Source organism: Haemaphysalis longicornis, unplaced genomic scaffold (genome assembly GCF_048455015.1).
Source record: "Haemaphysalis longicornis isolate Haplotype H1 unplaced genomic scaffold, Haemaphysalis longicornis Haplotype H1 scaffold_1, whole genome shotgun sequence".
Taxonomy (NCBI): Eukaryota; Metazoa; Arthropoda; class Arachnida; order Ixodida; family Ixodidae; genus Haemaphysalis; species Haemaphysalis longicornis.
Window position 1 is genome coordinate 227,398,531 of NW_027526203.1, and position 24,861 is coordinate 227,423,391.

Below are 24,861 nucleotides of genomic sequence, written 5' to 3' on the forward strand. Positions count from 1 at the left end.
GTCTAGGGATCCTGTCTTCGACCAGAAGGTAATGTCATCTGCATACAAGCCGTGATGTATGCCCGGTATTGAATCCAATAAGGGAGGGAGACCGGGGAGCGCAATGTTCAACAACCAAGGGGAGAGCACTGCCCCTTGGGGTGTGCCGCGGCTGCCCAGCAGGACCGGATCTGTGGCTAGGTCTCCCCCTTTAAGTATTGCCCTACGACCTGTGAGGAAATCTCTGATGTACTGATACATTCTAAGCCCGCAGTCATGAGTATTTAGTTGCGAGAGGATTGCTGCATACTTAACATTGTCAAACGCCCCTTTGAGGTCCAGCGCAAGGATGACTGTGGGTGAGTTGCGGGTAGCCGGCCACATTACCTTTTTCTTGAGCTGGAGTAAGATGTCTTGCGTAGACAGGCGAGGGCGAAAGCCAAACATGGGTTCGAGATACGTTTGTAGCCTGTTTAAAACGATGTGTTCCAATAATTTGCCTACACATGATGTGAGTCAAATTGGTCGAAGGTTATCAGTACTCGGTGGTTTCCCGGCTTAGCTATTGGCCTGACTTCCGCTGTTTTCCATTCATCTGGGAGTAAGCCCGTCTGCCAGATGTTATAGTGATAATCAGGGTGTCCAGGTTAGCCAGGGTCTTTTTGGTTATTTGGTTCATTCCTGGCGCCGAATTGCGGCGAAGTTTGTCCAAAGCGGCCGTAACCTCATGCAGATGGATGTCCAGAGTATGGGGGAAGGGGCTCCGTAGGGTGAGTAGGAAGATAGCGGGCTGTAAGAGTGGCGAGCAGGTTTCGTGCGTTTCCCGAGTGTTGATGAAGGATTCTGGACATTGTGCGTTGGGATTCCGTCTTGCTCTGGCCGGGGTCTATAAAAAAGCGCAGCAACTTCCACGTTTTGGAAGTGCCAAGGGAGTTGCGCATTCCACCGCAGAGGGCGAGTCAGAACGGTATCGATATCACTGACCCGTGCAGATCATGCGTGACCGATGCCGCAGTGCCCGCCTTGACTTTTTTTTTGCGTGGTTGTGCCAGCGTTTAGTAACAGCTAACTTCGTGCCCACTTTACAATTAACGCGGTGAGAACAGTCGGTCTTGATTCTGCACTCAACCGGCCGCTCCGCTACTGCTCACTAGAGCCAAGGCCGACGTATTCATCGCCAGAGTTACGATCATCTGTAGTTCATAATGGTGATTACTAATTAACGGTTATTCTGGCTAGTTAATGAGCGCAAGCGGTTCATTCGGCTGAGTAAATATCAAGAAAGACTGGTCGTGCTGCTCATTGTGAAGCGGGCGTGGTCGAGCTTGGCGGTTCGTTTGACGGCTGATAAGCTTATTGATATTGATTATAAATCAAATGTGACTCTGGCTAGTCAATGAGCGGAAGCGGTTTGACCGGTTGGGTAAAAATTAAGAAAGGCGATCGGACTAATACCCCAGTTACACGGGCAATGTTCACCACGGTTAAGCGAACCGCGGTTAGACAAAACCGCAGTTTGCTGCGTTACACGACAGATGAAACTGCGGTTACCCCGCTAACCGTGCTTCATGCACACTGAGCTTGACCACCTCAATTCGGTCACGCTAACCGCAGTTCCCGCAGCCGCAGTGCTCAAAATCGCACAAGTCAGTTGGGACGCAAGTTGCGGCGCATCAGCGGAGGTAAAAAAAAAATCACCTGGCGTTCGGAGGAGACGAAGGGCGGGCGCCCCAAAGATGCCCCCAAGAGGCGCTTGCGTTCTTTGCGTCGCTCTCGCAGTCAGCGCGACTGCCAGTCAGCAGCGGCTCGTTTCCCGATCCACCCGATCAACTACGACAAAAGCCGTGCTATATTTGTCAATTCCGCGTGTCGTTCGCCAGATCAGGCAATCATGGTGCGTTTTCAGCACTCGAAAACGATCGGCGCGCACGTCGGCCGTGCCTGCAAACATGCCGGCGCGCCTGCCCGCATGGCACTGAAACCGGCTCGAACCGGCACAGACCACGGCAGCAACAGCTTGTCGCCGCTCTTCGAAATCATTCTGATCGCGGAAAAGAACTTCCACATGCTAGAAAGTGGATGCTAATGTGGTGAAAAATTGTGCTATGGATTGTACTTCGCAGTTGAAGAGATAGCGGCGGTCAAATATCCGCCGCGATGCTAAGCCTAAAGTTCCCAACACCGAGCAAACGCGAGAAAACCAAGCCGGTTGCGAGCTGTTGTGGAAGCCCCTCTCGCCGCGCGCGAGTGCGTTGCGTTTGGGTCTGAAGCGACTGTTTTAACAATATTTCCTTTTGTCTACACTGCTTCCATTTTGTTTTTTTCTTGTCAAGTTAAAAGTGTGTTCATTTATTTTTGTTACGCTCACAACAAGTGACCATGATCACCACACTTTGAATTTGTAGTGTAACAGCCAAAACCGCAGTTTGCCATAACCGCGGTTAGAGTTTAGTAACCACTGTTAGACTTACCTGCGGTTTCTTCTGCCGAGTCTCCATACAAACTCTAATTCCGTCAAACGGAACTCCAAGCCGCCACCTCGACCACGCCCGCTTCACAACAAGCAGCGAGAGCAGTCTTTCTTGATATTTACCCAGCCGAATGAACCACTTCCGCTCAATGACTAGACAGAATAACCGTTAATTAGTGATCACCATTACAAACTACAGATGATCGAAATTCTGGCGAGGGATACGTCGGCCTTGGCTCTAGTGAGCAGTAGCGGAGCGGCCGGTTGAGTGCAGAGTCAAGACCGACTGCTCTCACTGCGTCAATTGTAAAGTGGGCGCGAAGTTAGCTGTTACTAAACGCTGGCACAACCACGCAAACAAAAAAAAAAATAATAAAGCATGACCTGGGGTAATCGAACGTGGTACAACAGCGCCATTATCCGAGGCGCAACCTCTACAGAAATCTGAATAGTCCGCATGGCGTATAATCAGCCGCTTTAACTTTCGTCAGAACGGAACTAAAATTTCCCGCCGGCTCCGTCTGGACGGAACGCTAAGCTCTCAGTTGTATACCGTCTGGACGGAGGGATAACCCGCAGAGCTCCGTTCCGTCTGGACGGAACTTTAGCACTTGTATATCGTTCCGTCTCTACGGAACGCTAGCCACAGCATTTTAGTATACCATCCGTTATAGTCGAATTCCGAAGCAATTTATTAGACCCTTCGTGCTTCGGTCATGACAATTTACTGCGCTACTGCTGTTATGTCATTCCGTTCAGCTCGCCAATTCAGTATCTGTTACAGCGCTTTGAAACAGCGGTAGATATTTTCATACGTGGTGGGCATTACGTAGAATTACCGGGATAGAATACATATTGTCCGACATGGGGAGTTATTTTTTATTAAGCGCTCCAATACCTGCCATCATGAAAGATATTCTGTAACTCATGAACGTCCGTGGTGGGGCAGTCAACAATTGCTTTTTTTTTTTTTTGCAGCGCCCCTTTTTTGTGCATTATACGTAAGCAACTTGTTACAATGCGCAAGAGAAATATGTTTCATGTAGTCTGGAGGTGTCTCTGAAAGAAGTGGTTAGATTTCTCATGCGCTTGGCACTAAAAATGCGCGATTTTCTGCGATGATCTCAACAATAAATATAACTGAGGGACATGGAGGAGCATTACAACCATTTCTCATTTAACGTGGACAAATTAAATGTTCCGTACGCGGACTATGACATAAATAGTTAAAGTAGCATGGCACACGCCAGTTTTCCTTGCAATACTCTGAAAAAAGAATCTTCTGGATAAAAAAAGAATTGTACTCAAAGCTGTCCTTGCTTTTGTTTGCACGCCTAAGATCCCTAATCATACAGCGACATACCGGCGAACAGAAACCGGGCGGACAAGCTATCGGGACTTCTCCTGTCTTTTCCCGGCTCTGTCTAGGATAACAAAGCCAGTTCCTTACGCCTTCCGTAATGTTCCAATTTAGAAGGACCAGCAACCGCAAATTCATAAAGCATGGCAGGGCACTCACCAAGAAGATTGAAAGTAGCGTTTACGTTGCAGCCTAAACAGGTTGTTCTTTTACATAGTTAGACCAGAGATATGCGTGCGTTAAATAAGAACCAACTATGATTTACTGTATAGATGAAATTTGCCCACGGTGGTCACTAAATGGTGAGAAAGGCTTCGGTAGCTACACCTGAACTCATGTCAGAAAATGGCCACTGCTGTGATGCCGCAGCAAAGGTCGTGATGCCCGTGTAGGCAAAGTACAAACACGCGGCCCGTGTGAACGAGATTACACCGCGAGTTAGTTAACACCACAAAGCTTGGACAAATTCGCATTCTTACGCTACAACACCCCAAGATCAAGTACTGCTTTGTCGTGTACTCGAAGCCTTACGTATTTTTTCTACCAGGAATCGCCGGTAAACATTTCCTGCGTACCAAAGAGTCTCAGGTCAGTGCCAATTATTTTGCACTCGTACATTACTCTATGCCTGATCTTCCGCCGGAGCTTTAGCGCCTTAAAGGCCAACTCCACTCAAAATTTCGCCCTCTTGAAAACCCGGTTACCGTATAGTCTGCCCAAAAAGAGAGCAAGATGCAAAATATAACCGCTGAAATATGCGCGTGGCCGCCGCAAGCGTTAAGCAAAAGTGAGCGATAAAAAAAGAGGATAGCGCGGCTATTGAAGTGACGTTGCAGCCGTTGAGGGAGCGGTCGGACTGCCAGCAGGAAGGACGCAAGTTTGCGCGCAAGCTCTACGCGCGCAAGGGGCAGCAAAAGAGTCCACAGCAGAGCCTTGACCGGTTCTCCAGCTGCGTGGCTCGCCAGAGTTAAGAACGCATGTCAACAGGCACATCCAGTACTTTGCAAAGGGGCTACAAAGTACCTCAGCCAAAAAAAATTCCCGCGCCTTCCCGCGAGGGGAACACGAGTAAATGCAGAGCATTGGGGCCTCAGTACTGGTTGAAGGCAGTGTTGCTTCCATCGCTTCTTCCGTGATGCGGGAGTAGCAGACACGAGTAAACGTGGGCACGAGCGTCAACCAAGGAAGGAAGGAGCAACGCAGTGACGGAAACACGAGCGACCGCTAGCCGCTATATTTGCAGCGCGCGCAGTAGAGGGAGAGCAGTACGGGGGGGGGGGGGGGGGGGGAGAGCGCGCATGCGCAAGCAGCGCGCGCCCTTCCACTACCCACCGCGCTTCTAACACGCACCTGTTAGGCCGAGACCGCGACGGAGCGAACGGGCTGACTACGACGCATGCGCGCGCCAGCTGCTGTTGAGAGAGAGGAGGGAAGGAGAGGCGCACCTGCTGCGGACGCGAAACTGTTGACACCGTCCGACGCAGGAACAGGCGAGGCTAAGAAATGCTCTGCATTTAAAATACCTCAGCCAGCCGGCTCCCGCATGGCAGGAGCTTTACCGGCACGTCATGGCTGTTTACGTGATCCGCCGGTAGGTGCAGCGTGGTCTACGGCGGAGCTCTTTTAAACGCTTCTGACTGATTAGCGAGGCATTGCACGGGGCTACCACTCGTGTCCCACCTGATTTGGGGCAGGTACTACAAATCCAAAATAAATTTGTCGAGGTGAAAATTGAGTGAGGTTGGGCCATTAAATTGCATTTATTGGGAGTGTTTTGCCGCACACTATTTTGGAATGTTTTTGCTCATAATAACCAGTTGTGTGCCAGGAGTATTCCGGAAGGATAACATTTTATAAGAAGAGTGGGAAGTTCCGTATCAGGAAGGGCGGCAAACAAGGACGCGCTATCTCACCGAAATTTTATTTACAGCATGCCTCGATGCGGTAGTTGGTAGCTTGATGCGAGTGAATACAAAATATTTGAGCCGGCTTAAATTTGCGGATGCCAATGTCTTTTTCACTGAATCAGAAAGAGAACTGCAAAGAATGCCCCAGGAAACGTACTCAGACAGCTCAGTGGTTTAGGTTTAAGCATATCATAAAGTCGAAAGTAACGTTAAAGAGGAGTACAGAGAGGCTCCCCTTGAACTTTTGTAATGAAATACTAGAAGAGACATAAGAATCTGACTAGCTTTGTCAAGTTTTGAGTGTTGCTCCACACCGCGATAACGAAAGCAGGCAGTAGAATCATTATGAAGTGGGACGTGCATTCGGCAAGCACCCTGAGCTGATGAACAGTACGCTACCAGAAAGGAATAGTGTATATACAATTAGGGAGCGCTGCAGGTGATTTGGAACGTATGAACGCGTAAAAAAAATTACGTCTAACCAATGAGCTGCGGAAATGAGACTCAAAAGGAGTAACGCTTGGGGATAGAAAATTAGAATCTTGAAATTCTGGGTTAAGTGAAGAGATAGAGGTTTGGCTCAGCATTTAATGCGGAGCATTAATAACAGGTGGATTATAAGTGTCAATAAGGTTGACAAAATGGCTATCCAGCGATTGTACTACGAGCAATGAAAGAAAAGTAGCTCAATGGAGGGATATTGGAAATAAAAAAATGTCATGGTGGTAGTAGTACGCTACAAACAACCATTATTTGCGGCGTGCTCTAGACGGAACGATGCTGCGGCCGATTTTGCTACAGGGAGGCCATCTGTAACAACATCACCCGCAGCACCATTCCTATAGGTCGGCCGAGCGGTAGCGGTATTGGCTGCTTCTAGGCGGCTAAGCCCACCGAACGCAGTTACCGGCGTTGGTGCCATGGGCCCCGTTTGGTTATTCCAGCGGGCTAACCCTGAGAACGAATGGAGGACGATGGTACCCTTTTTCATTACCAGTTGTCTCGCTTCTTTCCGACGCAGCGCTTAAGGCTATTTCTGTTTGTTTTCGGGAAAAAAAAATCAATGTGTATTGTCACGAAGCCAAAGACGACGCAGTTGGCTTGAAGGAAAAACAAGTTTATTGGAGCGAACTTGTGCTCCCCTAACATATCAAAGAATACACTGGTGGCGAAGCAGCAGTCAACAAAGTGACGTACGTAGGCGAGTGTCGGCGAATCGAATACCGCGGCATCCGCCCTGCGGGCGTTTATCTTTCAGCGCGAGTGTTTCTCGAACCGTCGAATTACATCCAGAACACTGTAGACCAAAGAAGATTATTCTAGGCTGGTGACGTTAGTTGAAAACACTTTCGCTATCAAAGGCGATAACACAGGCGGCATAACAAAAAAAGAATGGTACACGCGCTTCACTTGGCCCACAGACAACACCGATAACACTGCCCGGCGCAGCAAAGCGGCAAAACCAAAACAAAACTAAACAAACACACTGCACGCTTGGCGGCAGTATTTTAAATAAATTAACCCTGCTGCCGTTCATTACGCACTCTTGTTTCATCTGATAATCGCCAAAGGTTTCGCATGCGGTAACAATGTTGGTCACACCGTTTCTCCACTGCTGGAAACGATCGCCAATATATACCTCACATTCTTGGACACTTGTGACACAAGTGCGTATTGTAAACATACTGTCCCGGTAAGAGGAGATCGGCTTAAAAAGCTGCGCAAACAAACAGGCCAGAATCAAGATGTGGTCTAAATAAAAGAAGTTGTGCCAGAAAGCACTCGGAAATATTCAGTTATTAAATGGACTCTGCAACCCTCCTAACACAGGCTTTCATTTTTGCCTTCGTGTCTGGTAGCATTGTCGAAGCTACAATATCAACAGCACGGAGCGGCACTGCGTGATTTCCTCGTCGCAGCTAAACCATCCGCCTTCTCTTTATGCTTTTATTAGCGGCCAATAGCGGTTACATTGCTGCAGTGACGTAATTCAAGCACTCAAATAACGCCAAGACTCGGGAAAGAGAGAAAAACCTTCTGAGAAGGTTTCCAAGTTATCTTATGGGCATAGAGCAGCAATTTTCAGCTTAGGTACTTTGTGGCCCCTCTTCAAGGTACTGCATGTGCCTGTTGACATGAGTTCTGAAAGCATTTAAGATGTAGAAAAAAGTGGTGAAAAGGTTTGCAGGGTTTCCTTAATTTAGCTACGCGTGGGTTAGATCCTTTTTAAATTGTTTTTTCTCAATATTTTATTGAGTCACGAATCTGGAGTTGTGACCCAATTACGAATACGATTGTACTGATTCGCATTGTTTGTGTGTCAACAGGTATAACATATAAATATGTTCGTACTTCTTCCTTTTTCTTCATATTGTCTGCAAAAAGCGTCAAAACGAACGGGACAAAGGGAGTCGGAAAACTACGACGACTATTGTCATGTAGTGTAGGCGAAAGCTTTGGTGAATGTTCGGCGCTTTTCGCTGTGTTTGAAATTTTCTCGTTTGCGTGAACGGTGGCCACAAACTGCAGACGCGTTGCGAACCTGTCGATGCCGGAGCTAGCGAGGCTTTGAACCTTCAGAATCGATTGCGATGCTCACTCTCTCAGCAATGCCCTGAAAGCCAAGTGACGCGTAAAACGGCCTCCTCGATAAGTTTCGCCGCTGCCCGTTCCACTTTCTTCGTCATTGGCGATTTTTACGACACGTGTCCTGATCACCACCATTCTATTCCTTTGCGTCGGGACACACAAGCACGTCTTGTGAGTTGGAAATGTGGTCTTATTATGGCCAAATGCCGCGCGGATCCTCTCATCGTCATGGGGCCGGCGCGTACCTGTGCTACCGAGTGTCAAATAAAGCACCGTACTCCTTCGAAATAAACACCGCCGTCCTCTCTGGCTGCGCGCTTCTTCAAATGGAACGACACGCTCTTCCACAGCCAAAAAGAATTTTCTAGCGGCGTTTCACAGCCAGTGGATTTTCTGTCCTGTTTTATCGCTTAATGAGCAACTTATTGCTTTTGTGTTCAAACAAGCGCTGCGTTCTCATTCCAAGACTGCTTCTAAAGTAGACTATCGCAGTAGTCCGTGAATATTGAAGCAGCCGACTTCAAGTCGCAAATGCTTCACAGAACAAACATTGGCATCCGCCGCAAAACAGGCGTACTGCCGCACAAAATATCTGTTTGTGGCTGACGCATATTTTATATTTTGTAATGTTGTTAACCATAAACATTGCTACCTCCCCCCCCCCCCCTGAAACAGAAAACTGCTGGAGTGCAAAGGAGAATTTAATAATAACTAATACAAAGGCACACTGTAGCTAAATACTAGACGGGCCGCCAAAAATAGCAACAGTTCCAATGATTAAAATCGAAAACACAGTAAGACAGTTGTACCAAGCCGGAAACCACGCTAACTATGCGTTGTAACAGTTTACAACAGCATCGTGTCGTGCACTCGCTACACTTCACCACCGCCAACACGCACTACTGCAACCACTAATGCACCGACAGATCACTATAGATCACAACGCCAACAGTTCACGACAAAACATATCGCCATCAGCACAACAATAAATAGGGGAGAGTAGGGACTTCTATTTGATTGTTTATTGCACAGATAAACCGAGTGGACCACCGCTGAAGGAACTTCTGCCCAGCGAGCCAAGCTAAGCCTAAAGATGGTCAAATAGGCGAAAACGCATCTTTCGTACCATATATATATATAAATATATATATATATATATATATATATATATATATATATATATATATATATATATATATATATATATATATATATATATATATATATATATATATATATATATATATATATATATATATATATATATATCAAACGCTGATCAAACGTGACGAAAACAGCGACTGCAGTCGCCGATAAACCGGAAGCAAGCAAGGCACCGGTGATGTACAGAGGTATAGAAGCAACGCAATACAACGCTACAACGTACCGAGCGGTCCCGTCAGTTTCGGTCAAATCAGTCGTATTTTCCCGAACTCCCACGTCCTTTTCAGCTCTGGACCGCTAAGCAGAATGTTCCTTCATAGGACCCGTGATCACTATTGACGTTTTACTCAAGGAACCCATACTGTCCTTTTGAGGGCCCGCGAATATTGGCGTCGAACCAACCGCTCGCACGCAGCTCGTGCGCTTCCTCGAAAAGCGGTACCGCCGCTCCAAGTATGGTCGAATAGCTCCATCAAACGGCAGCCAGGAGAGACGTTTCGCAAACCAGACGATTTAAGAACTTCAGGTGCAAGTTACGTGGTATACCCAGTGACGGCGGCACCTGACTTCCCGTGTTCGCTATATTTTAGCTTATTAAAAAAAAAAAAAAACACGCGGAAGAGTGGTATATTTGTGCTCCCGGTGAGATAATCTATCGATCTAGCAACTTGCACTTTGGTTTCGGTGTCCCATTTAAAGCGAATTACCCCGACTGGGCGCACTTGACGCTGCAGCTTCCCCACAGTGTGCGCTTTCCTTCGCGTGCACCCGCTCTAAGCCAGCTTACTTGGTTTACGCACGTGCCCCCACGTGCAACTCCCACGGCGCAAGCATCAGGCTAATTCTTGTTCCGTTCCGGCAAGGTAATGGGATTAACTCTTCTACCTGCTCCCCTGGTGAACCGGATTCCAATCACACACAAACCGAATTCATTTTGTTCTTACAGCGGCGGCCGTTTTGGTACCATTACGACGACGACAACTACGGTACCTTTTCGGGTTTGATGGATGGCCGCTAGGGGGCCATGGAGTGCGGACGCACCTCACGTCGGCTCCGTGTTTAATCAACCGCTAGCGGTAATTATCGGACTGCATCAGGCGAAAGACCGCACTGGATTTTTCCCAACGTCGCCCGATACCTCTAGAGGTATTTTTGTACCTTGTGTTGCGCTTACTTCGCCCGAAGTAAGAGCTGCGGTGCGCCGTCAACTAGGCCTACCTCAGAGACCGACCGCCGCCGACGGAGCCCGGCGCGGCGGCCTGCCCAGCCGCCACGTCCCCCCCCCCCCCCCCGCCGCGGCACCCCACCGGTCTCTACAGCATCTCTCCGTGATCGAGTATGCACGCCGTGGAAGTGGAAGGTGAGTCAATCTCACCGGAAGAGTTTTCTCAAGATGCTGGGTGGATGGAAAGCCACCGCCGGAAGGGCGCCCGAACCCTCGCCAAGCTAGGCCTCACCACTGAAGAGGGCACACCGCCGCACAGCGACGGAGGTTGCGCCGCCGCCTCAACGGGATACCGCGGCCGCTCTCACGTGTCACGTTACGGATCGCAAAAGAAGCCTCGAGTTCCTGCCCTTCCTAGAGAGGATGTGAAAATAATTCTGCGGCCGCGAGACGGCCTGGACTTAAAGCGCTGCAGCCAGGCGCTCATAAAAGACTGCGTGCTCCGCGCCGCACAGCTCAAGTCGGAAGAAGTCGAAGACGACACGCTTCGAGTCAATACCTTACGTAACCTGTTGGTGGTCAGCACGCCAAGCCTGCAGAGAGCTGCCTGCTACAGCAAGGTGGAAGCACTAACGCTCGGCAACAAATCCCACGGGATAAGCGCATACGCCACGCCACCCGAAGACAGCGCAAAGGGAGTCATCCACAACATCCCGGACACAGACAGCGCGGACGATATCACCAGAAGCCTCGTTAACCGAAGAAACCCCACGATCCTCCAAGCGAGAAGACTGGGCTCATCCAACACTGCCATCATAGTGTTCGAAGGAGTCCGAGTCCCGCATTATGTCTATTACCGCGGCGCGGAATACCGTTGTTTCCTCCACCGGAAGAAACACGAGGTGTGTGATCGCTGCGGACGCTTCGGACATAGAACCGACGTGTGCCCAACATCGCCCACTACACCCCCGAAGATATGCTCCACGTGCGGAACCCGGGATCCGCAGGACAATCACCCATGTGAACCTCAGTGCGCAGTGTGCGGCAAGGGCCACAAAACTGGCGACAAACGCTGCAAGCAACGTTACCGCGTTCCATACCTGCTAAAGAAGCGGCACTGGGACAGAGAGCGCAGGAAGGAGCTCAACGCCACGAACGAAAGTAAAGATGGACAAGAGAAAGGAATCCTCAAGAACATTAGGGACAGATCCGAATCCTTCCCTCGACTGGCGCTCCACGCGGATGGCGATCCCAGTGGCCACGCATCTCGGAGCCGGACGCCCAGCCGCTCAGCCTCGAGTCAGGCGAACAGCGCCGGGGGCCGTGCTTCCTCCCGCTCTCCCAGCCACCACCGCGGACAACGTCGGCGCTCGCGGTCAGCATCACGGCAGGCGCGCCATTGCAGCACAGTTACAAATGAGGGGCAAAGGAGAGGCACCAGCAGCAGCCGGGACCACAAGAGCAAGAAACAGCAACAGCACGAGGCCAAAGCGGAGACTTCTACGGGTTCCAAGGGTCGGCACCAATCGCGGTCGGCTTCACGCGGGAGCCAACATCGTTCGAGCTCGCCTCCCCGGCTCACTGAGCATCGAACCTCCGGAGGCAGCAAACAAAACAAGGTGAGCTGGGCTGACGCGGTCTCGCACACTGCTCCACTCGCGGCTGGCAGGAAAGACTCCCCACCCCTTTCGAACCAGGAAGTCCATCAGGCAGAAATTACTAAAATAAAACAGATGCTAGAAATAGTAATTGCGGAAAACAAGGCTCTGAAGGCAGAAATTACTAAGGTCAAAAGTCCACAAGTGGGCACGGCGACCTCACAGCAGCGCAGCTCCGAACAGGGCTCAGTCTATGCGGAGACCGTCCCTCCCAAAAACACCATTAACGACGATATGGAAGTTGAATCCCAGTCTGTTAAACGTAAGGCAGAGGATGCGACCGTGACCCCTATGCGACCACCCAAAAAGGCAGGGGGCCCCTCACTCGTAACGATGGAACAACTAGAAGAGAAGTTAAGCCATTTGAACGAAACTCTCGCCGATACACTCACTGGGAAGTTTGAAGCCCTGCTCACGAAATTCACAGAAAATGTAGGCAAGCAGGTCACTGCCCTTACTGCAAGAACAAGTGAGCTGGAGGCCGCACTGCCACGCTACCCAGGCGGTGGAGGGTGCGCTGGTCCCATAAAATCCACTAAACCCTATGCCAGACCGGCCTCCCAGGACAGAACTAGAACTAGCTTCGACAACGCCCCAGTCAAAAGCCATGGACCGGAATAACGCAAAATACGTAATCTGGCAGTGGAATTGCCGCGGGTATCGCCGCAAACGGGGCCACCTTGAGCAGTTCATAAGTAATAAGATCACGGAGGAGGCACCCGACGTTATATGTTTGCAGGAAACCGGATGTCTGGCGAAACTTGCAGGATACAAACCTTACTATGAGGCCTGCGAGCCGGCTTCGGGCGACAGAAGTGCTTCAGTAGCAACTCTCGTTAAACGTAACATACCTGTCATTCGTCACGACACCGGCGTTACGACTGTAGATCACGTCCTCGTGGAACTCATAGCGAGTAAAAAAAGAACTCGGGGGAGCCTATTCGTTCTAAACCTGTACAGCTCTCCGAGAAAACAACACAGATTCGCGAACCTTTTCCGCAAAGCATTAGACATTGCCAAGCATCAAACACTAGTGATAGCGGGCGACTTCAACGCCCACCACCCTGCCTGGGGGTACAGGCGGGAAACGACCAAGGGGCGGAGTCTCTGGCTGGATGCCCAGCGGGAGGGCCTGTCCCTGGTCAACGACCCGACGTACCCCACTAGGACGGGCAACAGCGTAAGCGTGGATACCTCACCAGACCTAACTTTCACAAAAAACACCCGACATGACAGCAAATGGGTAAACACACAAGAAAATCTGGGAAGTGACCACTATATAGTCGCCACAAACCTCGAAGCAAGCCCTCAAAAACCCAAGGGAGGTGCGAAGATCAAGATCACAGACTGGGACCAGTTCAGGAAACTTAGAGCAGCTGAAAGGGATTCGCACGAAGATAGAGCGGAGACGCACGAAATTGAGGACATTAAATCTTGGGTCGAACAGCTTCACACCTGTGTGGAGAAAGCCACAAAAACTATCCCAGAGGAAGCCGGAATGCAACAGGCAGACTCGAAACTCCTACACATGTGGGAAGCGAAGCGCGGCTTGGAGAAACGGCTCGGCAAACAAAAACTCAACCGTCCACTCCGTAGGCGGCTCGCGGTTCTCAATAAGCAAATCGAAGATTACACCACTCAGCTGTCGCGCCAAAACTGGCACAACACCTGCGATGGCATGGAACGACAGATAGGCCTGGCGAAAACGTGGAATATCCTTCGATATCTCATTGACCCAACCAGCAGTAAGACTGAACAAAGGCAAAACCTAAGCAAAATTTTACACACTTACAAGGGAACGGACGATGCCCTAATCAAAGAAATCCGGGACCGATATATCGGGACAAATCCTAAAGAAAATCTTAGACCGTACGCGGGAGCTGCAAACCCAACTCTAGACCGCCCGTTCACGACGGCGGAGGTGCGGGGGGCCATACACGAACTCCGTACCAGGTCTGCCCCGGGACCGGACGGTGTTACTAATAAAATGTTGAGAAACTTAGACGAGGACTCTATCGAGGCTCTCACCAAATACATAAATCTATGCTGGAGCGTAAGCGCGATCCGCAGACAATGGAAGACTGCTAAGATCGTTATGATCCCGAAACCAGGGAAAAAACTACAGCTAGAGAGCCTAAGACCAATCTCGCTTACCTCTTGTCTGGGGAAGTTAATGGAGCATGTAGTCCTGAACAGACTCAACGGGTACATGGATGAGAAGGGGCTTTTCCCTCACACCATGACAGGATTTCGACCCAAGCTATCAACTCAAGACGTTATGTTGAGGCTTAAACATGAGATTATCGAAGGGGATGGCTGCTCTCTTCTAGACACCAGGGCAATACTGGGGTTGGATTTGACTAAGGCTTTTGACAACGTTAGGCATGACGCGGTGCTAGAAAACTTGGCAAAGCTAGACGTGGGCCCCCGAACCTACGACTACGTGAAAGACTTTCTAACGGACCGGACAGCCACCCTAACGATCGGGGGCATCGAATCTGGCGAGCTGGAGTTGGGAAGCAGGGGCACACCGCAAGGTTCGGTCCTCTCGCCATTCCTCTTCAACGTCGCAATGATCGGCCTCCCAGATACGCTAGAAAAGATAGAGGGACTACAGCACAACATCTATGCAGACGATGTAACCCTTTGGGCGGCGGGAAACAGCGACGGACAGATACAAGACGTCCTGCAGCGGGCCATAGATGCAGTTGAAGCGTACGTTAAGCCGAGAGGCTTGGATTGTTCCCCACAAAAGTCAGAGCTCCTGCTCTACCAACCGGCCCTGAGGGGACGCAAATCGACAACCACGTCACCAATCCAACTCTATGCCAACGGGGGGCAGCTCATCCCAACGGTAAACAGCATCAGGGTGCTTGGCCTCCGAATTCAGGCTAACGGACATAATATCGAAACCATAAGGGCACTCGAATCTAGCCTCTCTCAAACAAGCCGACTCGTCTCGCGAATTGCCAGCCGGCACCACGGGATGAAGGAAAGTAACCTCATCCGATTAGTTCAGGCATTCGTTGTAAGCCGCGTGGTCTACGTCGCCCCGTACCTGAAGCTCAGAATGGACGAAAAGAACAAAATAGATGCCAAGATCAGGAAGGCCTTCAAACAGGCACTAGGCATACCCGTCACTACCTCGAATGAACGGTTCGAGGCACTGGGCCTGCACAATACCCTGGACGAGCTGATCGAAGCTCAGACGATCGCACAACTGGAAAGGCTCTCCAAGAGCCCGACTGGGCGACACATTTTAAGCTCCCTTAGCATCAACTATGAATCTCGAGCTGGAGCTAAATTGGACATCCCAACTGAGATCAGGGCGAGCATATACGTCCCGCCACTGCCCAAAAACATGCATCCCGTACACAACGCAGAACGCAGACGCGCGAGAGCACAGGCACTGCAAAAAAGATTTGAGAGGTCTGAGGACGTGGTCTACGTGGACGCCGCTGACTATGACGATCGCGACGCCATGGCCGTAGCCATGGTAAATCGACAGGGCGATTCAGTCGCTTCCGGCACGATCGTCACGACGTCGCCTGAAGTCGGGGAGGAGGCGGCCATTGCCCTGGCAGTGACTGCATCCAGCAAATACAAATTTATAGTGAGCGACTCGAAGTCGGCCATCCTCAATTTCTCGAGAGGGCGCGTGTCATCGGAAGCGCTTAAAATCCTGTTGGCCGGTTTCTGTGGCGATCGGGTCAGAGAGGTCCAAATAGTCTGGGCGCCGGCCCACTGCGGTCTCCCGGGGAACGAGAACGCGCACGCCGCGGCTCGAGGTCTAACCAACCGAGCCGACGCCGACGATTCCACCGTCGACGCGCACTCGTTTCGCCGGTCGGGGCGGGACAGGCTGGTATCTTATCGGGAAATACTAGATCATTACAGCCTTGAAAGAGCGAGATACCCTGCGCCACACAGAACTTTAACTAAGTGGCAATCGGTGGCTTGGCGTTTGCTCCAGACCAACACGTTCCCCAACCCTGTAGCCTACAGCCGCTGTTACCCGGGGCTGTACACAGCTGAATGCAAAATTTGTAAAGGCAGAGCGGACCTCCAGCACATGGTTTGGTCGTGTCCCATCAAGAGTCAACAGGTACAGCAGAAAGGACGCCCTTTCTTAGAAATTAGAACCGTGGAGCAGTGGGAGACCGCGCTGCTCAGCTCCGATCCCGAAGTTCAAGTCGAACTCGTCCGGATGGCTGAAGACGCCGCCGGGGTCCAAGGACTCCTGGCTGCCGCCTAAAAAGGGGAAGAGGACCGAGGAGGATCTCCAACCTCTTCCTTTTCCCACCGGGCACACAATAAAGTTATTCTCTCTCTCTCTCTCTCGGGTTTGATGATACACCTTAGGCTTTCACCTTGAAACTGCACGCGCGTTGTCCTGTCTTCGCACAGTTTTTCCTCGAAGCGAAACCCGACACCCGCCCATGCATCCGACCCAGGAAACGAGCGGGCTGATGAGGCTGCTCGAGGTTTAAGCTCCCGGGATTGCTTCGACAACGCTACCGGCTTGAACAAATGAGCTATAGGACATGCTGGTGATCTATACAGGGACATCGCAAGACATTAGAGCATGGACCGCCAGAATTATCCCGCCGCGCATCCCAAGCTAACTAGACGCCGACCAGTCACCCGGCGTCAACTGCAGGTTAATGCATTCCCTGACTTCATTCAGCCACCCGTCGTGGTGGCTCAGTGGCTATGGCGTTGTGTGGCCGAGCTCAAAGACGAGGGTTCGATTCCCGAACGTTAAAAATCCCCATGTGGTCGCCTGTGTAGCGCCGGCGCGTTAAACCTCATAATCAATCACTTCATTCAGCCACATTTATATCGAGATATACAAAGACCACTGCAAGTGGTGCACACAGCGAGCGACACTCGTATCACTTGGCCTCAGTGATGTTCCGTGCGGGGAATTTTCTCTTTTTCGGTGAATTTTCCTCTGTAATTTTGGCCAAAAGGGAAAAGGGGAATCTTTAATAGATGGAGGGAATTTTTGGAGTCATGGGGTAAAAAAGAAAACTGATGTCATTAACCGGACTTCAGATCATTTATAACTTTATTTTGTTTTAAGAAGTTTCCTTAAAACTTCGTCGGATTTATGTTCAAATATCCTCAGTCGTATTCCAGCAAGCCAAAAGCATCCAAGGCCGCTTCCAATACAGTTCATAAAACAGGAGTGAGCATAGAGGAAACTGCACTCCATAAGGACGAGCTAGGAAAGTGTGAAGCGGCGGCGGCTGAAGGGCTGCGCAATATACAAAAAAGTATTTCGGGTGCGCCTTTCGAGTCCGCGTGCTCGCAGCCAACAAGAGATGGCGCCAGAGTACTAGCGCTGAGCTGAAATTACCTGATTACCCAAATATGTCTTGTTCTTTTTCATTCGGGCAGGTTTTACCAACGGTTTGTTTTTACTTAGATCTTTAGCATGAAAAGTAAGCATGTTGTTTGACACAAAACGTGAGATGCATACATAGTCAAAGGATCCTGAGCGGCAGATGTAGAAGAAGTTAGTTCACGTTGAAACTCCGATTCTCTTAATGGAATCTGCGTCGCGGAAGGCTACGTACAGTAGACCTAGGTGTCTCTGGCTCACGCCGAAGACCTAACAAGAATCCACGTAAAGATCTGTCAGCTGAAAGAAGAGAACGCAGGGAATTTTGCAGAGAATTCCTGAAGAACCCGTGGGGAAAATATGCTAAAAATAGGGAATTTCTGATCCGAGAAATGGGAATTTTTCGCCCGAGTACGGAACCCCACTGCTTGGACTTGCGATTCTCGGCCACCAACTGTACAAACACATTTAACCCTCACTGGTACGTAGCAGAGGGGTACTTTTTTGTTTATGTCGGGCCTAAAAATAACTCAAGGTCTAAATGGCCGAAGATGCCGCTCGCACGCAAGAGCCGCAGGCCGCCACCTGAGGGTGAGGAATCCAGTAAGACTCCCATTTCCCCTTTCTCCTTTCCACCAGTTTTGGACCAAATAAAATCCTTATCACCATTATCACCAGCAGCTCGGTAGCTCGTCGCGTCACGCAGGAACCCTCACCCAGGCCAAACGCGTCTCTCATGCAATGCTGTGAATAAAGCGAGTGAACAAGCTAACCAGCCGACATCCTCAGCATGTGGTGCGCGGATTCTATTCGTTCTTCAACAGTCCCTCGAATGGAGAGAGAGAGAGAGAGAAACTTTTATTCCTGGTGAGGCTTAGTCCTAGTGAGTGTCCCTTAGGTGGGGAAGGCGCGCCAGGTAATCTTGAGCCCTAGTGGTGGTCAGGAGCTGTAGCTTTGGTGAGGAGATGCCGGTCACCTCCAGCCAGGTACCCTCGAATGGACATATGCCGTTGATCAGCGTGTGCTGCTCAGGCGCGTGGACATTTTTTTTACTCAAACTTTTCCAGGGGGCACAGAATTCGCCTATTATTTATTGGTAATCTTCCAAATGGGATGGACCACACGGGGCTGCGGGGATATATTTCTTATTGGCATTTGTAGAAGTAGTAATAAGCATTTATTAACGTGAAATGAAGAGTAGGGCGTGAGTTCAGTCTCCGCGGTCCAGGAGGCCGCGATCTGGCTCTGCTTCCACGGTTCTAAGCACGACAGCTGGCTGTTTCTCCGGCTATGGTTGAGTCAGTGCGGTTCTAAGCCCGACAGTTTGAGTCAGTGTGGTCTCCCATCGTTCCAGCGTGTGGTTTGGTGGGGGGTGTAGATTGTGTGGGCAAGAGAAGACGAAGTGGGAGCTTTTAAAGGGGAGTTTACAGGGTTGGCACAAGGGTTCGTAGAAGAAGGGGGTATGAGGGTGAGGGTGAGGATGTGGTTGTAATTGGGGTGGCTTTGGAGGCTGCGCCAGACGTAGGCCTCGTTGGTGGATAGGGAAGCGGATGGGGGAGGGGAGGTTATCGTCTCCTGGAATGCAGGTAGTGGGCGAGGATGGCACTATATTTGGGTTCAACGGGAATTTTGTTTTGTTAGCAACTGACAACCGAGAAGAATCCGTGATGAAGTCCTTTTTTTCTCGTTTTTGTTTTCATTTGAGCCCAAATCTACAAAGCAAGATGAAGTAGTCTTTCACTTTGTGGCCGCACTCCTACCCTATAAAACCATTGTATGGAATTCTTCAGTCGTATTGCCTTGGTCGAGTTTTTATGATACAGGCTTCGGAAGCAAGGGAATCATCTGGAGTACTGACAAATGCGCGTTCTCATTAAATGTCTGGCTGACCTTGGTTATGTGCAACTGCAAGCAACGAACAGCGTCGTTTTCCGCAGCAAAGAATGCATTATTAGGCAGTGGCGACTGAAGAACGCTTAACCCACCTGATGTACCGCCGGACAATCCCAATGACTGCGATGAAGATCGGGTGGCGCTTCTGGTTGTATACCGAATGCGCTAGAAGGAAACCGCTGAAAAAGGTCAGCACAAGACAGATCAAGATCGCGGAACTTGGTTGTAAAGCAAACTGAATTTAATTCAGCTCAAATAAATCAGTTTCCTGAAAGGTGCAGCACCAGAACTTCATGTGCAAACTGTGCGCCATCTAATTGTTCACTGTGAATATAACCCATTTACTTGAGAGGAACTGCTAAATGTCACTTGTCGTTCGTTTCTGGGGTCAGGTTCCAGAGGAAGTTCACAGGGGAGGTATCGCAAGAGAAGTTTGCGATTGGCCAGCGTCTGCGTCAGTTTCTTTCCTCGCTAGCAGCGAGATTCTAGCCAAGGCACAAGCCGTTTACAAACTGCTCTTGCGATACTCCCGTGCTGACTGCTTTATGAACATTGACCCCGTTGGGGGAGAGATAGTCCTTCGTTCCTTGTTAATAAATTGTGGGTGTTTTGCGCACCTAAGCTGCACCGAAGCTATGAGGAGCGCCTTCATGGAGAGCTCCAGGGTAGTTTAGGCGACTTAAACATCTTTACCGTTGGCCGAAATCTCGACAAATGGGCGCGTTCTTGCATTTTGTCCCGCTCATAAGAACGACCTCCGAAACCGGGATAGAACCCCCTCCTTAGGCTTGGCAGCACATCGCCTTAGCCCCTGAGCCACCGCACAGGTTCTGTCTCTGGTATCTGGGATAACGACCTGAGTGCAAAGCAGGGAAATCTCTTTTAAGGGCGAATTTTCTTAGGCTGTCTGTACAACATTTTGTGAAACACATTTGTGAAACACATGTTTCTGTTAAGTCCCATAAAATAATTTTTGCCATGTAACAGCCTCCTCTTCCTCCACTTCCCTTACGCTCACCTGTACCCTTCCCCCGCCTTTCTCACTCACTCCTCCATCGCTTCTCTACCTCCTCCTTTTCTTCTGCCATCTCCTTCCCGCTCTTTCTTTAGCTCCCCTCACCCTCCCTTTACATAGCCCCCTGTCAGGTCACGTGACTTGGCTGGGTAACCACCAGTAACCAGTTACTCATGGGTCAGTACAGGCCGAGCAAATTATCTGTGGCTTACAGCACTGATGACTCACGGGTAGGGCGCTAGCTAGCCACTACTATCGGATTTCTTTGGTCGTGAGTCACGCTCCCCTCAACCATGTTCTGGAACAATATTGTGGTTGGTTAAGGAAGTAAGCAATGGCCGACGTTTCACCTACGCAATAAAATTACCTGGCCATCTCCCCTACATTTTTTACGGCCACACCCTTAACTTGTTATTGTTTATGCAAGTGTATCTTCACTCCAATGCCAGTTTAACACTGACCCGCTTTCTGTCGCACCCGCTGGAGTTTGTCCATCTTCACTCCAATGCCAGTTTAACACTGACCCGCTTTCTGTAGCACCCGCTGGAGTTTGTCCGCACGTGCTTGACGGCTTGACGTGGCCGCATTAGCAACGTGACTGCTGAAGAGCCTGTGTGTTTGCTAGCGCAAAAGGGGTCCCTGCAGGTCTGCGTAGCCGCGTACTGGGGCTTCTATATGGGCAAAGGGCCGCGCGACAGCAGGAGCCATTCTTGAATTGTCTGAGCACGCTATTTCAGTTGGGAACGTTCGTGTTTGTTTCTCGAATGGTTTTTGTTGATGAAACTCGTTACTGCTTCACTTTTACCCATTTTCTCAGGGCAATAGCGATAAATGTCATGGGATGGGGCTTTTGTGAGCCCGCTCAACAGCTTGGCCACTTTCCAGCGCGCCCATGCGAGCGCGCTTGGACGAGCTTGGCCACTAACACCTTTATGTCGCACCGCAGGCGTGCTGTATGCTTTTAGCGGTTCCCTAGGGTTCACAACGCTGAACATAGGCTGGAAAGAGTTCCCGACGGGTCACCGTACTGTGTCGCAAGGGCCTCTCATAGCTCAAGAAAACTCACGGGACCCTTAGGTCGGTGCCGCTCTGAACGCAACGGGCAGCCAACACAGAAGTACGCTGACGCCGATGCAGTGAATCTCCCCAAGGTATCAAGACGTTTCCAATGCGTTGCACGACAGGTTCCTCCATGATTGTGGCCGTGGATAAGAAGCTGAGGTGTTGGGGTGGGTTCGATCCCCTCTCTTCCGTGTTTGGTGTGCTCATCACGCCTTAAAGAAGTGCTCGCGTAAATGAGCTGCTCGGTTGATGTCATCACTCCACACTCGAAACGATATCTTCTCACAGCGAGGAGTACAAAACGCCGAAATTAGGATATACTGGTAAACCATATACGAACGGAGGGGCATGACTGGAAACTTCCGCAGCCGTTGACAACCGGCTATTTGATACTGCCTCCTAGTCTCCCCGGTCTTCGCCGGAGGACATGAACCTGCTGTTCCCACTGCCCAGCCGCACAAATGGCATGTTGTTATCTCCTAAAGGTCGTAACTGCATGCCCAGCGCAAGCTGCGACCGTTTCCCTTCCCACCGTTACCGCGGGCTCGTACGTCCTATGTACCACGGTACTTATCTCGAAATAATAACTGAGTAGCGCACCTGATAAACAGGAATGCGTCCACCGACAGGAAACCAGCCGACAGAATGGTGCAAGTCCAGTTGTCGAAAAAGAACAGCATGTTCAGTCTTCCCGCTGCAAAGACAGGAAAAAAAACAAACGAATTTTTTTTTGTGGACATTGTCGGTTCCCTGCGTCAAAGGCATGAGCAAACGGCACACATTGCAGTTTTAAAAAGAACTTCATCTGCTCTAAACAATAAGGAAAAGAGTTTGAAAATACACTTCATTTGTGTTCGGTCTCGTATTTTTTTTTATTATTTTGACATCACCTACTTACCTTGTGACGATAAAAAGGATGGGCACCCCCAGGAAGCGTGAACTTCTATACCCTTTTTTTTCGTTGGGGGGGTATCCTTTATTACTGCTTGGTGCACAAATTAAATGCCTCCTTTTCATGCAAGTGCGAGGATGCAAAGGTGTTTAAACGACGAAATACGTTTCCTGCTCATATGTGACAGTGGCTACCTTTAGGCAAACTTGCTGCCCTTTTCATTCGTCGATGAAGCAAGCACCCCATCATTTGCCCAACTGATATGTTCCGGGAACGTTTATTGTATTCCCTGTGGTCCACTGGCTGCTGTCACTGAATGTGATTTTGTGTAATCTGTGAAATCGGTTGTAGCTGTCATAAATGCTAATTTCTTCCATGGGTGGTCTCTCGGTAAAAAAAAGAACGCCGACGAAGTCGCTCCAAAGCCCTCGTATACATGCCTTTCACTAGCCGCTCTTCGACTTTGGGGTGGTTAGCTGTCGGATGTTTTTTTTATACTTGACCATAACATCAAGCTCGCGAACGAGCCAAACAGCCACTCTAAAACGAAGTTTTTAGGGTGGGAAACTGGCTTTCTTGTAAGCATCACTTCGTTCAAAACGGAGAGTATTCGCTCGCTGTGCATTACAGCAAGGACCATAGAATACTCCGCATAAAGAAAGATTTCGAGTAAAGCGATGGTTTGCCGCGTATTGTGTAGGCGTACTTACAGAGTACTTCTGTCATGCCTGCGTTGACGTGTCCTAGTACAACCCACGTAACGCTCAGGAACCGCACTCCGTTCATAAAGCTGTAGTTTAACTTTTCTGGGCCGTCGTCTTCCAGGCGGATCACGTATTCCGTGTTTTTCAGCAGAGAAAATGAAGTCATGGCACGAACAAGCTGCCCTGAAAATATACAAGTTGGTGAGAAGCGGCGCTTTGTCGAGTAGTTTTAAAAATGAGTAGTCCGATGGCTGCACATACAAACGACAGACAAGTTGGCTTAACCACATTAACGCCAGTCGCCACCAGTGAAGGTTTATTAATCAGTTTGATATAAAGCGCATTTATACGTACGTTCCTACTATTAAATTTCAACAGCCTCCCGTGAACCACGAAACAGCATGTGGATGTGCACTGAAGACAAGCCTTAACAGCCACGGGCGGCAGTGGTCAATACAAAAGGAAACATTATTTCCAAGCGGCGTACTAACGTAGTTATAACACCACCAGCTCGCGCACACTGGCAGCCTCAACGCAACAATCCCAGCTGCGTACAATGCATGAGCGTATCTACACATGAGGCATCAGTGACCCATGCGCATCAGCACCAGTACGTCGGCGCTTCCAGGCATAACATAAATAATGATAACGCGGCGCGAGCGCGTGAACGCGACATGACAGTATCTAGCAAAGCCTTGCCTCTATGTGTTTTAGAATAAGCGCATCAAACAAAGATTGCTACTGTTTTCCTCTGCCACGGTTCCTTTCCATTGCGGCACGCGGGGCCCGGGGCCGACGACGATTGCACGTTTACATTGCTATGAAGGCGGCCCTTTGAAACGAGTCGCCCTCGCGGTTTTAAAACATTTCCCTTTCAAAAAACGTTTCTTTAGAACAAAATTTACACACAATTTGAAATTCGAGGACTATGTAAACAACCCCTAATGATAACGCCACCCCATTCCACAAGTCGCTTCTTCCCCAGACAAAAAAAAACATTTATTTGCTCGTTTAAATTTAGAGATTTTACAGGGCTGCTTTTCAAAATTTGCTTTGAATGTGTCGTCATGACAAATCCCGGCGTTGTGCGAAGGTGACGGCAGTAGCGACAGTGGCGACGGCATTGACACTGGCCCACCGATCACGACGCAAAGTGCGCTGTCTAAACCGGAATCGCACGACAATATTAGGCCCGCGGTAGAGCGGCCATGTGTATGCGCAGCAGCTGGACGTGGCGCACTCGGCAGTACTACAGCTGAAGCTGCCGCGCAAACAACTAGTTTAAGGGCACAGGTTAAGCCCTATACTTCCCATGCATTTTTGGCCATTTTTAGGTACATTTTTCTGGGCATTTAATAAAGGTATCTACATAACGTATATAACATTTTCTTTCTAATTTTGTGCTCTTTTAATTGAACTAGAATTATGAATATCCTTAAAAAAGTCAGTTCTTTATAATTTTTTTGTCCGTTAGTACCTAAATTTTGGCATAATTTTAGTATTAAAAGTTGTGTAACAAAAAACTGCTGCGTGCATATTTTCAATTCTTGTACAGTAGGTGTAACAAGTTATGTAGATGACAGGGAAAAATTCAGCTCGTTGTCCTGGCAGATATAGGAAATAATGGTACCTATGTAATAAAAAACATTGTTTTGA

The 24,861-nt window shown here is 49.6% G+C and overlaps 1 protein-coding gene across 1 annotated transcript in view; it reads right to left on the reverse strand.

Annotated features, from left to right (window-relative positions):
• LOC144142501 (nose resistant to fluoxetine protein 6-like) overlaps positions 1-24,861 on the reverse strand; it is a 90,885-nt gene that overhangs the window by 41,389 nt on the left and 24,635 nt on the right. Inside the window, exons 6-8 of the mRNA XM_077674055.1 lie at positions 23,212-23,388; positions 22,210-22,303; positions 19,625-19,711 (exon numbers count right to left, since the gene is read on the reverse strand). Coding sequence (XP_077530181.1) covers positions 19,625-19,711; positions 22,210-22,303; positions 23,212-23,388 — 358 coding nt within the window. The remainder of the gene's footprint in view (positions 1-19,624; positions 19,712-22,209; positions 22,304-23,211; positions 23,389-24,861) is intronic.